At 46.9% G+C, this 18,537-nt stretch overlaps 1 protein-coding gene across 14 annotated transcripts in view; it reads right to left on the minus strand.

The window, feature by feature from the left end:
- The window catches only part of Banp (BTG3 associated nuclear protein), a 78,000-nt gene that overhangs the window by 26,955 nt on the left and 32,508 nt on the right, over nt 1-18,537 (minus strand). For 11 of the 14 annotated variants that reach the window (XM_052727421.1, XM_052727420.1, XM_052727419.1 and 8 more), the window contains 3 exons: nt 13,144-13,260; nt 11,494-11,669; nt 4,373-4,612 (listed from right to left, as the gene is read on the minus strand). In XM_052727421.1, the coding sequence (XP_052583381.1) occupies nt 4,373-4,612; nt 11,494-11,669; nt 13,144-13,260 (533 nt within the window). The remainder of the gene's footprint in view (nt 1-4,372; nt 4,613-11,493; nt 11,670-13,143; nt 13,261-18,537) is intronic. The other 3 variants (XM_052727426.1, XM_052727417.1, XM_052727416.1) reach the window with 1 other exon arrangement.

Here is an 18,537-nt window from a genome sequence, read left to right on the forward strand (position 1 = left end):
GAGCAGTAAGTGCTCTTAACCACTAAACCATGTTTCCATCCCATGGTCCTTTGTTATATCCAACAGCAGCAGGAAAGATGGTGGTGAATGACACAAGACATTCTCTTCAACACAGTGACCTCTGTAGCTGGCTCATGCAACTTCGCTGATTAACAGGAAAATAAGTGGAAGAAATTCAAACTATAATAATGAAAAGCCTAAGTTGAAAAACTTCCTGTTTTGACTATTAAGGCTATTGAGTTTGGATCATATACTGAGAGTTAAGTTACCACCCAAACTCTAAAACTGCTTCTGTTGATACCAAATACAAGAAATAATGAAAACGAAGCCTTTAAATGCTGTGTCAAGTCTCAGGCATTAGGAAATATCTTGACTTTTCTGTGAGCATATGCTCAGAGAACAATGACAGGAAGACTTCCGTGATCTGGAAGGAGGCTGGACGCTGAGAGTACCACATGGAGCCCAGCAGCACTTTTCACCCTCCCTCATGAAAGGGAATCTGAGTGTGAGCTAGAAACTCTGGTCACCTAAAATAAACACAGAGTTATTATTCAATAAACCACTGAGCAATTATATGTGTTGCATGTGGCTTTAGGTATGGATAAAGGCCTCACTAGGTCACAGGCTAGTTATCTGGCCACCAGTCACAGTCACCACAGAACCCACTACTGACCAATTACCTTATCTGATGCACATTTGAAAACCTTATAGAATAACAATGTCATCGCCCTTGTGACCATTTTGAGGCAAAAACTAGGAACAAGAGACACATTCTGTAAGACCAGCCTCAGCCTCAATGTATAGTTTCTGGCTATCCTCCTATGCATCTACCTTCATCATACCTGAGGACCTCAGGTGAAAGCTTCAGGGAGACAGACAAGAAAAGGCCTGCTGCCACACCTTACTCAGAAGGCTGCTCTGAGGTCACACAGTAGAATCAGGCTCAAAACCAGAAGCCCTCAAAAGAACAGAAGCCTCCATTTGCTGGCCTGTGGATCACCTGTTGCCCAAGGAGTGAAGCATTTAGCCCAAAGGAAGACTAAGGTCAAGGGTACACCTGTGCTTCAAGCTGTGGAAGGTGGCCCAGCTTGCTCTCACCCACTTGCAGTGGAGCCAGGAAGCACCTCCCATCATTGCTAGCAGCTTTTCCACCCTCCAGAATTCCACTGCTAACTCTTCAAATCAGAAAAGCAGCTTCCCAGCTCTCACTTAATGAGCCTACACAGGAGACTGCCAGGAGCTGTGGGAAAGGCAACAGACTAGAGGAAACAAACAGAGCCCCTCAGTGGGGGGCACATTACATTATCAGTCACAAAGGAAGGAGGGCACTATTACTGCTGAAGCAATCTCAAGTCCATGGAGAAAACCATGCAGGGAACTGCACGCCAAGAACTCATTTCTCATATTACAGACCTGACATAATAGCAGCCCCCCAGGAAAACAACAGACCCCACCCATGGACAGGAAGGAGCACTGGGCGAGGGGGCACTCTGAACAGGCCTATGCCCATCCAAGCCTCCCAAGGAAAGCCTGTCGGGCTTTCCCCAACTCATCCTGGCCCGTACATACTTCCTTACAACTACTCCTGCTCCTCTTAGTCTGTAGTCTCTGATGGCCAATCTAGGTCAGGTCCACAGCAGGGTCCAATCCCTCTGAGAAGAGGTCTCCCACCTATCTCCAGGATTCACAAGCTCCTTGGCTACCAGCTCAAATTAACCAAACTCTTCTCTGGCTCTCTGGTCAAACTGGTGCTCTTAGTATATCCCAAGACCCCTGCCAGGCCACAGCAGACCAGTGCCACACCTATGCATGGGCTGTATCCAAAACATATGAGCAGTTTTCCCAATCTACCCTTCAGGATCTAAGAGGAGACAGCATCTGATTATCGAAGCTCAGAAAAACCCACATCCCTGTGCATTGATGGGAACAGTGTCCCTCAAAATTCATGTCTTTCTCAGGACCTCCAAATGAGACCTCACTGGGAACCAGGATCTTTGCAGTATGACTGAGGATGAGGTTACATTAGTGGATTTCACTCCAGTACAACTGGTATGCTTATACGGAGAGGGGAGAAACAGATACAGACACCCAAAGAGGACATGGCCAATAGAAGCAGCACCAGCAAGCACCGAAGCTGCCAGCCACCACCAGAGGTAGAGGCAAAACCCCTTTAAAGGAGGAGGAGCTGCCCTGCCAACAGCTAGACCTTGCATCTGGGCCTGTGTCTGAATGCTCAGTCCATGGACTCTGTTAAAGCACCCCTAGGAGCCCAATATACCCCATGATGCATCAAACCAGGAGAGCTCTCTGGCTCCCACAGAATGTGTTACCTGCAACTTATGACCAAGAAACTACCTGCTCTAGGTAAGGGTAGCTTAGGAAGAGCCACTGCATGGGTGGTGGTGACGCAAACCTTTAATTCCAGCACTTGGGAGGCAGAGATAGGTGGATCTCTATGAGTTAGAGGCCAGTCTGATCTACATAGTAAGACTGTCTCAATAAAAAGGAAAAAAGAAAAGAGTCACTGCATTCATCTATCTGCTGGTTATCTGTAGGCATGTATGTAGTTTTGTACAAATTAAGAGCCTTCATTCAAAGCACTTTCAAAGAGCCTGGAGTCCTCGGGGTCTCTCATCCACACCAGCACTCTTTACAGATATACAGAGATCAGACTGTGTGTGTGTGTGTGTGTGTGTGTGTGTGTGTGTGTGTGTGTGTACGCGCGCGCGCACGAATGTACCCATGTGCATGTGTGTACGTGTGTGTGTATGTTTTAATTAATTTCTGGCACCTGGCAGACTGGAGCATGCTCATCTGCAGAGTTCAAGCAGAAGCTTGGATGATCCACTAGCAAAACTCTCAACAACTCAGCCTACATGCTCACTTGAAAGAGCACCACTTCCATCCCCAGTGCACTCCCAAGGAAAACACTCAAAACCATTCAAAGGCATACTACTGCTCTTTCTGCACACACTTTCACTGATGACTCAAATCCTGGGGAGCTAACCAATCCTTTATTTCTCTCCCCATCTTCCACTGTGAAGACGGCACTTAGAGACAAGACTACAGCTAACAAGACTAGCCGAATAAGGCCAGCAGCAGGCATTACCATGAGATTCTGAAGGAGGGGTAAAGCCAAAGTTTGAGGTAATACTAGACAAGTTAAGGCTTGGAGGTCAAAGGTGAACAATCATTTTTTTTAACACTCAATGATTCCATGTGAGCACTAACACAGTACTGATAGATGGGCTGGGGTAGGAAGCTGGGTAGGTTTAGCCCCATCAGTAGCCTCTGAGGGTGGGACTACTCCAAGGGAGGAAGGAGTCTGTGTGGTACATCCTTATTAACAGCCTGCACTCCTTCCCTCACACACAGCCTACAAATTCAGCTGCCAAGTGAACACAAGTGCAGACCATGGTTTGGGGAAGGCAGGCAGACTCTTCTGCAGATGCTCATAGCCTTAGTGCCCTTTTCTCCCCAACCCACTACAAGCCCCTGCAGCTAGGTCAGGGTGTCTAAATATGGGGCACACTGGTCTAACACTCTGAAGCCCCAAGGCCAGTCTCTCTTTCTAAGGAAAGTGTTAAATACCTACCTTCTGTTAGATATTTGATAGAGCTGTGGTTCTTCCGGCCCCAGTACTTCCCCATGTGGCTGTCTCCTCAGTAAGGACAAAGTAGCTGCCCCCTCTGGGATGATGGAAAAGCCAAAGGTGTGGTGGCCCCAGTAAAACTAAACATACAACCAGCCCAGGAATCATCCTACATGTGAGCAGAGGCCCCACCTGCCAGTTCATTTCAGGGAGTTCTGGAAATGAATAGTCTAGGAGGTTGGGCATCAGACTGGGTCACTGGTAAGAGGGGTCTGGGCTTCTTACATGCTTTCCAAGTATCACCAGGAAGACAGAGAGAGAACCAGCTTGATTGAGTAGTATTCCTCAAATAGGAAAACACCAAGACCATGTTGGGTACTAAAATTGGTCCCAGAGTGCTACTAGCCTCCAACACAGCCAGATCAGCCCATGGGCATGTCACAGTGCCAAGGCCAAGACCTCCCTGAACAGACCCCACTCATGCCACTGGGCAGCTCAGGAGCACTGTGGCCGGTGGGCAGGAGGGAATCCCACCTCTGTTCTCTCTTCTTCAAGAGCAGCCTAAGGATGACTGACACTGGAATCTGCAACTCCCTGGAGAAGCACATTCCCAAGTGTCCCTCTCAGCACAGGGCACCACACAACATCTTGCCAAGCAAATCCTAAGTCCAGATCCCCATCTCTGTGATGACCAGAGTTTGGCATCACCCCCAGCACTGGAAATACGGTCTAAATTCGGCTCCCTGACCACCTCAGCTATTATCAGCTGTGTGAACTTACACCGGATACCGTAGATAGTGAGGGGGTCCAACTGCTTCTTCCCATGCTTGCCCTGGCCCGACAAGTTGGACACAGCCTGCACCTCTCGATGGAACAGGTAGTCCAGCAGCGTTAGGGCCATCTTCTCGGCTGTGCGACAGTTAGTGCTGATGTGCAGCATATCGGAGGGGATGATGGCACATCGTACCCGCATCTCAGGGTTATTTTCATCGCCCAGCCAGGTGCCATTGGGATAGTCCTCTGAAAGAAGAGACAAGTCTCAGCAAAGCTCAGAAGCATGTTAAGACAGCACAGCACACAGCTCAACTATAAGCTCCCTGGGGCTACTAAGCCAAGCTCCCAGCCTCCATCTGGTTGCCAGGAACACCAGAGCTGAGATACAGCCACTGGTGTTAGCCAGTAGCAGGCCCAAGCCATCCTGATTGTAGAAGAATACATCAAACAAAATATGGGCCCAAATACCAGGAGCCCCTTGGGATAACAGAACTAAAAATGAAATCTTAAAGGGGGATAAGTGTGCTGTTGCCGTAGAGTCCAAGCACTGCCGGTCTCTAAGATCTACAGGCCCAAGATCTTTGACCACACTGCAGTCAGTGTCATGTGCACCTCGCCCAGACAGCCTCTGCCAGGTCCCTTTATCACACTACTGTCTTACAACATCATGGGGATAGCTAGGCATGGTGGCACACACCTTTAATCCCAGCACTCAGGAGGCAGAGGCAGGAGGATCTCTGTGAATTTGAGGCCAGCCTGTTCTACAGAGCGAGTTCCAGGATGGCCAGGGCTGTTATACAGAGAAACCCTGTAAGAAAGAGAACAAGGGGGAGAGAGAGAAAGAAATCCAGGTTGAGGGAGAGACAGAACATGATAGAGAGACATGCTAGCAGGGTGGAGCATGGGCATGACCTCTCAGCTATAGCTAAGGATGGAAATAACTGAACTTTGGAACTCAGAGTCAGATGAATAAATAATCTCTTTCTCAATGGTATCAATGGAATATAAGTAGAAAGATGGTTCTTGGAGACAGATCCTGTTCTGGAAGTCAACCAGTCACCGTTATATCCAGTATGCATATAAAAAAAATTCAGTGGAGCTGGGCATAGTGGCACACGCCTGTAATCCCAGAACTTGGAGGGCTGAGGCAGGGCGGGTTATGAGATCCAGACCAGCATGGGCTACATAAGGAAACCTGATCTCAACAAACAACAAAACAAAGCAAAAGTGGAGACGATCTAAAGACACATCACTAAATGAACCATGAATTGTGGGTGTACAGTCCCCTCTTAAGCAAGAAGCTTAAGTGAGCTAAGCAAGAAAACCAGTGGCAGCAAGTGTGGCAGTAAGTGTCCCCTGTGGGGACAGGAAAGGCCTAGGTCTGCTGTCAAGTCAAGAGAGGCCTAGGTCTGCTGTCATTCAGGGATACAGAGGACAAACAGGAGGGAGAACTGCCCCAGAAGCTACCTGCATTAGCTTCCACAAACACAAAGATCTGGTGCCCTCTGACCTTGGGCAGACTACCATAGAGTCCAGGTTCCCACTGCTAACACTGAATCATGTCTCTACACAGAACAAGATACAGCATCCACTCACATCGCTATCGGGAACACACCTTTTGTAAATTCAGGAGGAGTATACTTACTTTACTAAAATGCTAATCCAATTTTAGCATCTGAACAATGCATTCTTGTAGTTTTACTTTATAGTACAAGCAAAATAAACATGCTTTCTCTTCCAGTCATATAAATCTTCAATGACATCACCACTTTTGAAAACTGTTAAAATGAAAAGCTTCCACCAGCAATTTGGATTTTTTTTTGCTCTTCTTTAAAGAGGATCAGAGTACAAGCAGCTGCTCTTAGTGTATCTTAAGTTCCAGAAAAATAAAATTCACGAGGAATACCTGGATGAACATTTCTATCCCCACCACTACCACCATACCCACCAAGCCCCAGTGTGGAGCCATTCTGGTTCTATGCTTCCACTTCCCTCCAGAAGGAAAGCCGACCATGGAGTAACTCCTTCCTGAGCCCAAGCTCTGTGACAGTCCTGTCTCACCGACGCCCTTGTCCCTAGTCAAGAGCACCAGTCACACTTATCCTAAGCCATTCCTGGGTCTCTGCTGAAGTCCTGGAGGCCAATGGCATATGCCATTCTCCAGCAGAAGGGTAATAAAAAAAAAAACTAGAGAAGGTGTGATCCGTGGAGGCTTCAGGGCTGTTCAAATACTACAGACCCCAGGTCAAATTAGCTACCTGGGGTCAGCCTCAGCCTCCTACACGCAAGTTTTCAGACAACAGACTTAGAGTCACGAACTAGTGTTAAGTATATTTTTCCATCCATTCAAAAAATTAATTCTCATGTGGCATTTGTAAAGCCAACCTAAACAGTTTACCAAATTAAGGCACATGCTTCATGAGATACTCGTGGTTCTGAAAATAAATATAACCAGAATGAAGTCCCCTGGAACTTACCAGACAAGAAACAAGAATCAGCATCCACTGCTTTCCAGGCCACACTGCCACACAAAGCCCAGAATGTTCTCAGACCCAGCCAAGGGCTGATCATACTTATTTAACCCAGTTCTTCCAACAAGTGGGCAAGAAGAGCCTCTTTGTAGTCCAGAAAACACCTTATTCTTGTGCATTTATAAGTATCTGCCACTCAAAGGGGTCCAGGAGCACCCATGGAATATGAGGCCACATCTGTGTCCACATACCCATTCTTGATAACCTGCAGCTAGACTTTGAAATGCTCTGACATAACCTCGCTCCACACATGGATGGCTAGGTATCTAACCAATGTTCCACATGGGAAAGAGGAGCAGAAAGGCTGGAAGGTGGCGTATGCCTTGAACCAAGGGAAGGCCAGCCATGTGCTAGAGTACAAGTATAACAGCCAGAAGCTACTTCTATGGCACAGAAGTGGAGAATATTTGAAATTCATTCCATAAACTACAAATTCAATTTAGAAATGCCATACTCCACCATTTTCTTTTCAAAAGGGTTTTTTGGTATATATATGATTTTTGTTTCATTTTTCTTTTTTTAGTAAGCTATTTTAGATCAACAATTCTATTATATAGTTGTGGTTTCTAACCAGTAATGCACAGGTATTTCTTAGCATATGAAAACTAACCACAACCAAGAAGGACTCTGTTATCCTATACCATGTGGTCATTCCAAAAGCAAGATCCATGCATCTGCCATCAGCTCATTTCTCTGTGGTTGGGCATCTCAGAGGTTGGTCACAATAAAGGAAAACAGCAAAAACTAAGCTGCAGGCTATTTGGAGCCTGCCCAGGCTGCCACTAGTTTCACAGTGCAGGACCTAAAGGGCATTTGTCACAGGAGGTTGTCAGTAAGTCTTGACTGATCAGCAGAATGTGGCATGGAACTATACTTGCAGAAACCATGGGCTGAAGAAAGAGCATTCTGAATCAGTGATAACTGAAACACAATACTTCCTCATTGTAATTAAGTGTTCAGCATTTTACATGGAGGATTAGCCCATCCTCTAGGAATTATCAAATGCCTGCACTGTGGGAAAGGAAACCCAACTAAATCCCTTAATTAACAGATCTGTTTTGATTCATTTAGCTAATTTGTATCTGTCACACAGCCAACTTAGCCTCTGAATGACTATGTCCCTCACATTCTCAGTGTTCAAGAATGACCTGACTACCACAGAAGATATGGGCAAAAACTAGGTTTAAGAAGTACTGCTCCAGGAGGCTGGAGAGATGGCTCAGAGGTTAAGAGCACTGACTGCTCTTCCAGAGGTCCTGAGTTCAATTCCCAGCAACCACCTAATGAGATCTGGCGCCCTCTTCTGGTCATACATGCTGTATACATAATAAATAAATAAATCTTAAAAAAAAAAAAAAAAAGAAGTACTGCTCCAATATTTAGAAGGCACCTTCTATCTCACCCAAACTAAGTTTACATCACTTAAAAATTACCTAAGTAAAAAACTGAACTACAATGAAATGGCACAGGCCTGTCATCCCAGCTACTTCAAAAGCTAAGGCATAGGACTGAAATTTCAAGGCCTATCATTCCTGGCTGCAGAGCAAATTCAAGGCCAGCCTAGACAACTTAATGAGATACTGTCTCAAAATAAAGAATGAAAAGAGGGCTGGGATATAGCTCAGTGGTAGAGAACTTGCCAAAGGCCCTAGGTCCAATGCCTAGTACCCTAAAAACGAAACAAACCAGGAAATGGTACCTTCGTGCTATAACCAACTGATTTCAAATTTTATATAAAACATTTGGAATTCTTAAGTAATAACTACTTCGAGGTCTGGTTCTCAGACCCCAGGCACACAGATACTCAGATAAGAAGAAGCATCTGTCAGCTTGCAATTCTTGGCTCTTCACAGGGGACAAAAAGACTAAATAAACCCTACAAGTTTATCATCCAAGCACCCCATATCAATAATGCTTCTATGGCATGAGCCAGATGGCTTAACACTTCTTGCTGAGCAAGGAGACAAGATCATGACTCTGAGTCCCACAGGGTAGAGGCCAGTACTGTCAGGACTAGTGGGCAATGAGTCTGAAGTGAGACACTGTAATGCTTGGTAGTCCTCCTAGCACCTCCATGTGAAACAATCACTTAATAATGATGCCACCTGTCTGCACACACTCTTTAGAAAACCACTGTGCCAGCACATGGCTCAGCAGGATCATTTACACTGCTAATAAGACAATGTGATCTACCTTTCCCAAAGAACAAGAAAGCCAAACGGTTCTGAACCATGACCTCTTCTGCAAAAGTAAAATCATAAGTTGGGGAATGTCCAGTCCTAGCACTGGAAAATGGAGATTCCTAGTGCTGCCCACCAGCACCATGATTATGGACATAGGCGGCTTTTAGTATGGCTGTGACACGGCTCAAAGTCTCTTCTAACAACACATCTTACTCAGAGATGCAGCCTCTACTTAGAGAACCTGAACTCCGACACATGTTTCTGATCCTCCTTAGGATACCAGTAACAAAGCAAAGGTGCCTAGCATGGTTCCTTTTCCTGAGTTCATTTCAATACAATCTGCTATTTCCCCAAATGTATGTCACACTCATCACATCACCAAGTCAGATTCAAAAGGGAAAATTCTATTCTTATGATAATCCAGACTCCCTGGATTATCAAGGTTATATTCCTTAGCGGTCTATACCAGGCCTAAGAAGCTGGTCAGACCAACCAGAGCTTGCACAGCTCCCACAGGAAAGGAGGGAGATCAGCCAGGCTCCTTGGGCTATTGCAGGCATGGTCCTTATGCAGCTTCCTTGAAAAAGGAATGATTGGTACCTTTCTACTCAGTTAGTGTTAAAACAGCCAGCTGTCCTAGCCTTGAGTCCAAATGGATGCCAAAACTTACACACAAGTGTTCACACTTCAAAACATACAACAGCCAAAAGCAGAAATGATCCAAATGCCTGTCAACCAACAATGTCACACCAGGGCAAGCCTGGAGCCTGAACCATGCAGCCCCTGTCATACAAAGGGGGGAACAGAGTACACAGCATGCAATCTTTGTCCTATGTGGGGAGAGCCAGGGTATGGGGACTACAGTCCCTGCCATATAAGGGAGAAGCACTGCTAATACAGCCCCTGTGTGTCTAAGGAAAAGACCAGGGCACAGGGAATGCAGCCCCTTTCCCTACAGAGGGAGGACAGGAACATTTATGGCCTGCAACCTGGATGGCATGACCCAGTCACATTCAGTGCTCACAGGAACTCCCATTCACACAAGAGGATCAGCAGCTAAAAGGGTTGGGGGGAGGGTGAGGAGGACTACTAAATGGTTTGAGGTTTCTTAGAGGAGATGATAAAAAAATTCTGCATTCAGATAGAGGTGACAATGTATAAACATGTGGATACACTAAATCAGCTTCTGTCACTGTAACAGAAACACAGTTTCTAAGATGGAAAGCTTTCAGAGGATTCAATTCACAATCACTGGGCCTGTGGTAGCCAGTTATCGTGGTGGAAACATGTGGCAGAAGAAGCTGCTCATCCCATGAAAGCTAGGACACCAAAGGAAAGGCAACATGGGGCTGGGACCCCACTCTCTCCTTCAGGACACACCCACAATGGCCCAACTCCTCCCCTAGGCCCACCCCCTGTAAGTTCTATTTCTGAGCAATAGAGCCCTGGGTGGGGATCAAGCTCTCAGTACAAGCATTTGGAAAGAGTCATATCTAAATTTTAGCAACTGCTAAAATATGTGCTGTAAAATGATCAACTGTGTGGTATCTAGCTTCATAGAAAATGTTGTCCTTACTCCTCTACCCCAACACTGCAATTTTAAAAGACTTATTATTTCTAGTATTTCAGATAAAGTAACAAAGAGTAAATCATTGTAAAGTAGAAAAAAAAAATGTGCTTACAGGAAAAAACCAATAATTTGGATATGGAAGCAAAGCCTCACACAGTTTCATGGGTAAACAAAGTATAAGCTTAGGATTCTCACACAGAGCTAAGTCTGTCAGAGTTCCTTCCTTTCTCTCCACATTACAGTCACTTAGAAGCCAAGTGCATACAAGGGCTCCAAGTGTCACAAAGTCTTTGAAATGCACATAGGCTGACCACAGGCCAAGGAATAGGCAAGTGGGCACGTCAGACTCATCAGGGAAGAAGAGCTTGTCCCACCATGAGGACCCCAAGAAATCCTGAGCAGGAGTCTAGGGAAGAAGACAGACCCCAGCACTGGCTCCTCCTGGCGCCTTACAGATCACCAAGAGGCAAACCAGCCCAAGGAGACTGTACTCCCTAAGCCTGGCAAAGCCTCTGGAAACCTGCAGAGAAATGCCAAGGACAGTGAGTGGCTAGCGGTACATGGTCATGAAAGCTATTCCTCCTCAGGAAGTAGGCCATCTAAGAAGGCAGCTCCACAAGTGACATGGAAGAAATCGGCTTCTGTGCAAGCAAGGGAAAGTGCCAACAGAACATGAGAAAGACACAGGCGCTGGAAGCCACTGTGGGATTCCCAGTTGCTTTAACTTTCTTCATCACTTCTGTATCACTCCTTAGCAACAATAAGCTACGTGTTCTTCCAAAATAACGGCACAAAGGCACAACTATGGCTGCGCTGACAAGCAGAGCAGCCCGGGTAACGTACCTTCAGAGTTCAGGGTGATGAGCGTGACGTTGCTTCCAATGTTCTGGCTTCCTGGCTGGCCACAGTTAGACACAGAGTCACTGGCCTCTGACCCGCTCTCCCCGTCTTCATTATGGCTGTCATCCTGGCCTGGCACCTTCACCACGATTGTGTTCTGCCGACGCCCAGGAACAGCGCTGGCGGGAAACAAACACAGCAGCCCACGCTGTGAGAGGGACATGAGTGGCACACTGAGACTAGCCCTGACTCACTGTGTTGTGTGGACTTATCCCAATGCCTAGGTGAGCACAGACCAACGCACAAAGTGGGTCCCCCAACATGCGGTGTGTCCCCACACGCACCCTCCATGGAGATGAGCTGCAACATAACACAGAGACAGCCTGAGGCCGAGAAGACACAGAATATAAAGCAACTGCTTAAAAAATATGAACAGCACAAAATAAATAAAACCATAACTCACTGAGACTCAGCCTAGAATCCTGCTTTCGGATCTCAGAGGTCATCCTAACCAGGCTGACCTGCACAGTGGTCATCGTGGGTTAGAGAGCCCCCATCCATCCATCATCCCTGCTGTCAGACACCCAAGATGACTCAGCCTCCAAAACACCTCCACACTCCCCAGGACTCCCAAAAACAAATCCTAGGAGCGGCTTCCAAGGCCATCAAGAACGCTAGGAGTCCCCTGGGAGCCATTCTTGGTACCGGGCCCTGAAGTGCAGCAGCAGCAGCCAACAGCTAGCAGCAGAAAGTACTCAAAAGAGACCCAAGACTGATTTGTCTTCTGAATGACCCTGTCAACATTTTGGACTGTGACCTATTACACACTACAGAGGAAACGAAGCTCTATTTCCCACCAGCAAAGTCACAGGGGGCTTAAAACTCTAGTCATCCCCAGAGGCAGGAGCCACACCAGGTCCTTCCTGGACTTGACCCCATACAACTATCCACAGTGAACTGGCTCCCCAACACTCCACACCCATGACTTCAGTGCAAGCCTGGAAACCCATCCTCTCCCCAGCAGCCTGGCTGGCCTCCAGCACCCCACATCACACCCCAGACCTGTTTCCTAGAGAACTGGACCAGGACAAGAAGCCAGAAAAAAACTGGAAAGAGCCACACCCCATGGAGAAAAAAAGGCATGACAGGAATCTGTGAGAACACTGCTGGTAACCAAAAGGTGACAAACCTCCTGAGGCACAGAGCCAGAGCCAATGGGCAGAGCTCAACACCAAGGGCCCCCACAGGGCATGGCCACCATACACTGTTATCTCTGACTAAAGTTCCATTCAACACATCTCAAAAGAAAAGGCATAAGAAACAAGCCACAAACTCACCACATCTACATCATTTACCAAACTCAGAAGAGGACCAACTGCAGGACAAATGACGGGAGGAGCAAGCTGAGCACGTGCAATACTCTGGCATCTTCACAGCAGACCCAGTCCAGAGTCCTCACAGATGCCACCCCTTCTGTTCTCTCACCCCCATCACTAAGCACCAGGCTGGCCCTCCCTGACCTGAGAACTGTGCTGGTGGCTAACAGAGTCAACCCTGTGATCACAGACATGGACATGGGTTCCGACGTGCCCTGGCTCAGAAATGCTCACTTATGACAGTGGCAGGGGAAGGTGGGGGGTGGTGGCTACTGACTTGCTAATGATATTTTCCAGGGAATCCGGTGCCCTGTTGCTCAATGGGTCTTCCATCTTGGCTACAATGGCGTTCTGCCGATCATTGTTGAGTATTACTGTAGTCTGGGGGACGACGCTATGGAACAAAAGAATCACAAGAAAAAGAAGACCTTAAAACAACAACATTCATTGTCAGAGCACATGGTCATTCAACATGGTCAGATCCGGGGCCTGCATCAAAGAGCAGGGGTCCAGTCAGGGACAAGTAAACTGGAGATTGGACTCTTCCGTTTCTTGCTGGTTAGTATTCTTGGTTGACACAAATGCATAATGTGGATGTCATGTGGATGTTTAACAGAATGGGTAGGACAGGCTAAGGCACTCTCCTGCCCTATGCACCTGCAAGCCATATCAGCAACAGGTTTACATGAAAATCAGCTTCCTTTTCTTTTTTCTTCCCTTGTGTGTAGGTGGTGTGTGTGTGTGTGTGTGTGTGTGTGTGTGTGTGTGTGTGTGTGTGTGTGTGTGTGTGTATACACACAACAGGTATGTGAGTTGCATGCAGAGGCCAGAGCAGGACATCAGGAATCTTCCTCTAATGCTCTCTGCCTTATTCTTTTGAAACAGGGTCTATCACTGAACAGCAAGCTGGTAAGCTAGTCTATTCAGCTAGGCTGGCAGGTCAGCAAGCTCAGAGATCTGCCTGCCCCCAACCCCGCAGTGCTGAGGTTACAAGATATGTACAGCCATGCCTGGCTTTGTACATAGGTGTTAAGGATTTAAACTCAAATCTTCATGCTTGTAGAAGCATGAGCTCTTACCCACTGAACCAGCCCCCAGCCTAGTTCAACCTCTTTCAACCGCATCCCTCCCAAACAATGACAAGGGATGAGCGTCTCACAGCTGCCCTTCTCAATGTTATTCTACAGCTGCACTCTAGAGTGGAGCAGGCAACCCCTGGGTAGCAAAGGGAAACATGCACACACGCCACCCGCAGCCCTCGGCAAAGTGCAGGACCGAAACAAGAGGCCCTGAGGCTTGGCTTTAAGAAAAAAAATTCTAGGAGAGAATGGAACATGGCAGCACGAGGGTGCAAATGAGCAGGACCGGCAGCTGGCTCTCAAGAGACTTTTTCACACTGCAGTCACAGTGTCAACTCTTAGCATTTCATGGCACAGAGTTGTCTGAAGTGTGTTCTGCTCTAAAGAGCCAGGACTGAAAAGAACTGCCACTTGATGCGGCCAGTTATATTACCTGAAAGCCCAGTGTCCTTGTCAGAGGAAAGGGTGCTCCATAGACATGAAAACCAGCCACCTGCCATGGTCACCGGCATCCCCACATACCGTTGTACCCACATCAGTAGGCACAACAGCAGCACCATGTAGTATCCAGCACATGCTCAGAACCAAAGCAGATTTTCCAAAATCCAAGTGTTAAGTACCTACATGCTATTCAATTTTGTTTCTCAGTCATTCTACTTATTCTCTGGTAGCACCTACAGTTGTCCACTAAACTATGATGAAGTATCCACAAGGGATCCAAAGTAACCCTGGAGATCTCTGGCTGCTGCTATGGTCCCGTGAAGCCTCCAGCATTCACACTTCTAAAATAAAATAAACCACGTGGGATCTGACACATATACACTTACACAAACAGTCATATGCACACAGAAGCCCCACTCACTCATGTTATGAAGTAATTAGAGGTTCACAGGGAGCACACAGAGGCTTGTAAACACTGCCCCCAGCTGTGAAACCTGTGTAGCCCACAGCCAAAGCAACAGCAGCAAATAACCCTGAAACAATGCAGAAGTAAAACTGAAGTCTCCTTCAGATGTCACCATTTCCCACATGTGCACCTGTGTGGCTCAGGGCAGTGTGGTCTCCTGCACAGGTCCAAATAATGTCCCTTTCACAGAAACAGAACTTGCTGACACCTCCTGGGATCTCTCTAGAGAACCATCTGTGTTTGATCTTCAAGAATGTTATGTAAATGGACTTGCAGGCCATCCACAGCAGCAGCTCAAAATTGTTGCTTATGGCTGAGGATTGCTCCACAGCATGACAATGTTAATCAGTCTTGCCCACTGAAAAGTAGTAAGAGTGTTTGTAGGTTTCTGCATGACCACAAACTCCTGTGCCTTGGTCATGAGCACAAATGGTCCTGAACACAACTACTACACCAAACAGGAAGGACACCCAGCTTCCAGAGACCTGGCCTTGCTGCTGCCCACCTGGGAGCTCCTGCCTCTCCACATCTAACAGGGCACAAGGTCCCCCTTTGCTCTGACTGGTATACCTGGTGGCCAAGAAGCTGAGGACTTGCAGGTACCCTCAGGCCAGTCTCCTCACAGTAACACAGTGGTTCATTTATTGCTGAGTTTAGAGCATTCTGGCTTCAGAACATCTTTACCTGTCTATGCTATTCTTTTCATGCTCTTCTCAGCTTTCCCAGGTCAACCTGCCTGCCTGCTTTCCCTCCTTCCTTCCTTCATCAAACTGAAGGATCCTTTGCCTAGTTCTAGGCCCCAAAGACCTCCTGTAACCTTAGAGCTTAGATATGACAGTAGACCTACAAGGGGGCTCCTGTCCAGGTCCACTTCTGCTCCAGTGCCAACTGCAGAAAAGATACACTGTGCACAGAGTGGCTTCTGCCCTTGTTACTACCTGGGCTGTCCCACAGTATGACTTTCTCTTTTCTCTATTCTGCTCCAGGAGCCAGCTGTCTACTCCCCCTTGGTTTGTTCTTTTTAAATTCTCTTTATGATCTCTACCCATTCTTTTACAATCTTGAATTAACTATTTATATGTCTACTCATAGCTGCTATTTTTTCTATTAAATAAAAACAGTGAAATAAAGGCTGAAGAGATGGCTTAGGAATTAAGAGCGCTGGCTGCTCTTGAGAGGACCTAGGATCAGTTTCCAGCATCCACATGGTGGGTAATAATCACCTATAACTCCAATTCCTGGAGGTTTGATGCCCTATCCTGGCCTCCATGGGTGCTACAGGCATGTGGTACACTTACAAACATGCAGGAAAAACACTCAGGGATGGAACAAAATAAGTCTTTTTATAAGACTTAATGAAAATCAAGAAAAAGGGAAATAGTATGACCCACAGACTGTTGGGACTTTTGGAGGTGGGATTTGGTCTAAGACAGCATCTTGCTATGTATCCAAGGTGAGCCTCAAACTCTCAAGCCTCCACTCCCCAGCCTCCACCTCCCAAACACTGGAATTGCAGGCAAGTACAGTCACTCATGGCCTGACTGTTCGATTCTCAAGTGATGTTAATTTGTAACGGAGATTACACAAGCTGAATAGTCTTGCCTTCACATAACATTATTCAGTAGTCAGCAGCTGTGAGACAGGTTGTGAACAAGTCCCTCTCCCCTACTGTGGTCAGGGGAGTGTCAACAATCAGTGTCTGGCATGCCTTCTGGGGTCTAGAAAGATGACAAGCATTGACTGCAAAGGCTTCAAGAGAAGAGTATTGCTCATTCCTAGTACTGTGAGACAAAACCCCAAGGTGCCTTCCACATAGACAGCATGAGATGGGACACTGAGTAAAACAAACACACACAAACACACACAAACACACACACACACACACACACACAGCACGAAATGGGGCACCACAGTGCCTTACACTTACACACAAACTTACACAAGCAAACACACACACAGTATGAGATGGAGCACTGTGGTATCTTCCATAGATGCTACAACCCAAAACAGAGACAGGGCAGGGCACCTTAGTGCCTCTGCCACAGACAGCAAGCAGCTCAAAGACAACTCACCTGCCTGAGACCACAGAGTTGGCAAGGCACAAGTCAGATAGGAACCCAACACTCTCTTATAACAGCAACTTTCTAAAACAAAATAAGAAGCTAAGTTTACACTACTTCTCACAAATCAGAATTTTCTGAGAGAGGAAGCCAGAGTCCCAGTAAGAGAACCTAAGACCTATTTTTATTTTTACAATTTCCCTGGGTAATTCTCATGAGACCTCTGGCTTAAAACCAAAACAAGACAAAAACTATACAACAACCTGCAAGTTACACACCCCCCAGGACACACCCCGGAGATGCAGCTCTGCTGGATCGCCTCCTTTCACACCTGTTCCTTTCCTGATACAGTGCCCACTCAGCACCTCTGGTTTATGGTGGTGTCCCCTGCACAGGGGTCTTCTGTCTACTTTGTGCAAGAATGCACTGCCAGCACCTCAAGACCTCAAGCCACAATCAAAGTCTGCTCGTTTCAGGCCCACATGAATTCAAGACTGGGCTCATACTGAGCCAAGTGTCTTGGGGTTCTGAGGTCTTCATGCTGCTAGCCAACACCCCAAGAAAGACAGGAAGCTGGAGCATCAGAGCCTGCATGCAGTACTAAGCACACAACAAGCAGAGGATGTCCAGAGCCGCTTCACCCACCAGTCAGAAGTCAACCTCAAGCACTGCAGATGAAGGAGATTTGAAATCCAGTGGGTGTCCTGGGGTGTGGCCAGCATGCCAGTGGGCACTTAGTGAACAACAAGTAACGGGATTTTTTACAGCTCGGGGTCACCAAGGCCTGCAGAACCCTGAGCACTGGCCATGAATCACCCCAGTCACAGCACTCCAGCCTTCCTCTTTATCCCCATCTTTTGATGGAGACACTAATGTCAGAAAAGTCTCCCACTAAGCCAATTACAACGGCTTGTATGTGTAATCCCAGACTGGCGAGACTAAGCAGAAGACTGATGTGAGTTGAGGCCTCCTGAATGAGAAATACTGATCCAGATGGCAGCACTGGCAAATTTCTATCTTTAATACTTATAATGCACGGTACTAGTAGTATGACATCAGAATAAAGGGTATGTTGGAAAGGGTAGGGGACAGATCTTCTGAAGATGAACCAGAACTAGCCCTATGAAGCATCTTCAGAAAACAAAAATCAGGAGTGAGGCAAACACAGGACAGAACATATGGAAATGAGCACACAGCAGACGCAGTAAAGGCAGAGAAATCCAAGAGGAGAAGGAAAACTCCAGTCAACAGGGTCTTGTTACAGAGGCCAGGTTAGCCTCCGATTCATAGCATCCTCTAGCCTCAGCCTACTAAATGTTGGGATTAAAACTGTGCACCATGAGAGGAAGACCACACCTGACACTGCCCGGATGGCCAGGAACCAGAGGCAGGACAGCCCAGAGACCCAGAGACAGGATAAAAACAAACACAACTGGCCAAAAAAAAAAATGTGTACCGCATACCAGACTCAATTCTTTTCAAAACCTAAAGAAAAACTACTAAACAAATGTACTTAGGGGCTGGAGATATGCCACAAAGGTAGAATGCCTGCCTAGTATGTGCCAGATTTCATGCCAGTGTTGGAGGTGAATTGAGAAACGAGCAAACAACTGGAAAGTGAAATA

The sequence above is a fragment of the Peromyscus californicus genome, unplaced genomic scaffold (genome assembly GCF_007827085.1).
Source record: "Peromyscus californicus insignis strain IS unplaced genomic scaffold, ASM782708v3 Scaffold_8__1_contigs__length_139910024, whole genome shotgun sequence".
Classification (NCBI taxonomy): domain Eukaryota; kingdom Metazoa; phylum Chordata; class Mammalia; order Rodentia; family Cricetidae; genus Peromyscus; species Peromyscus californicus.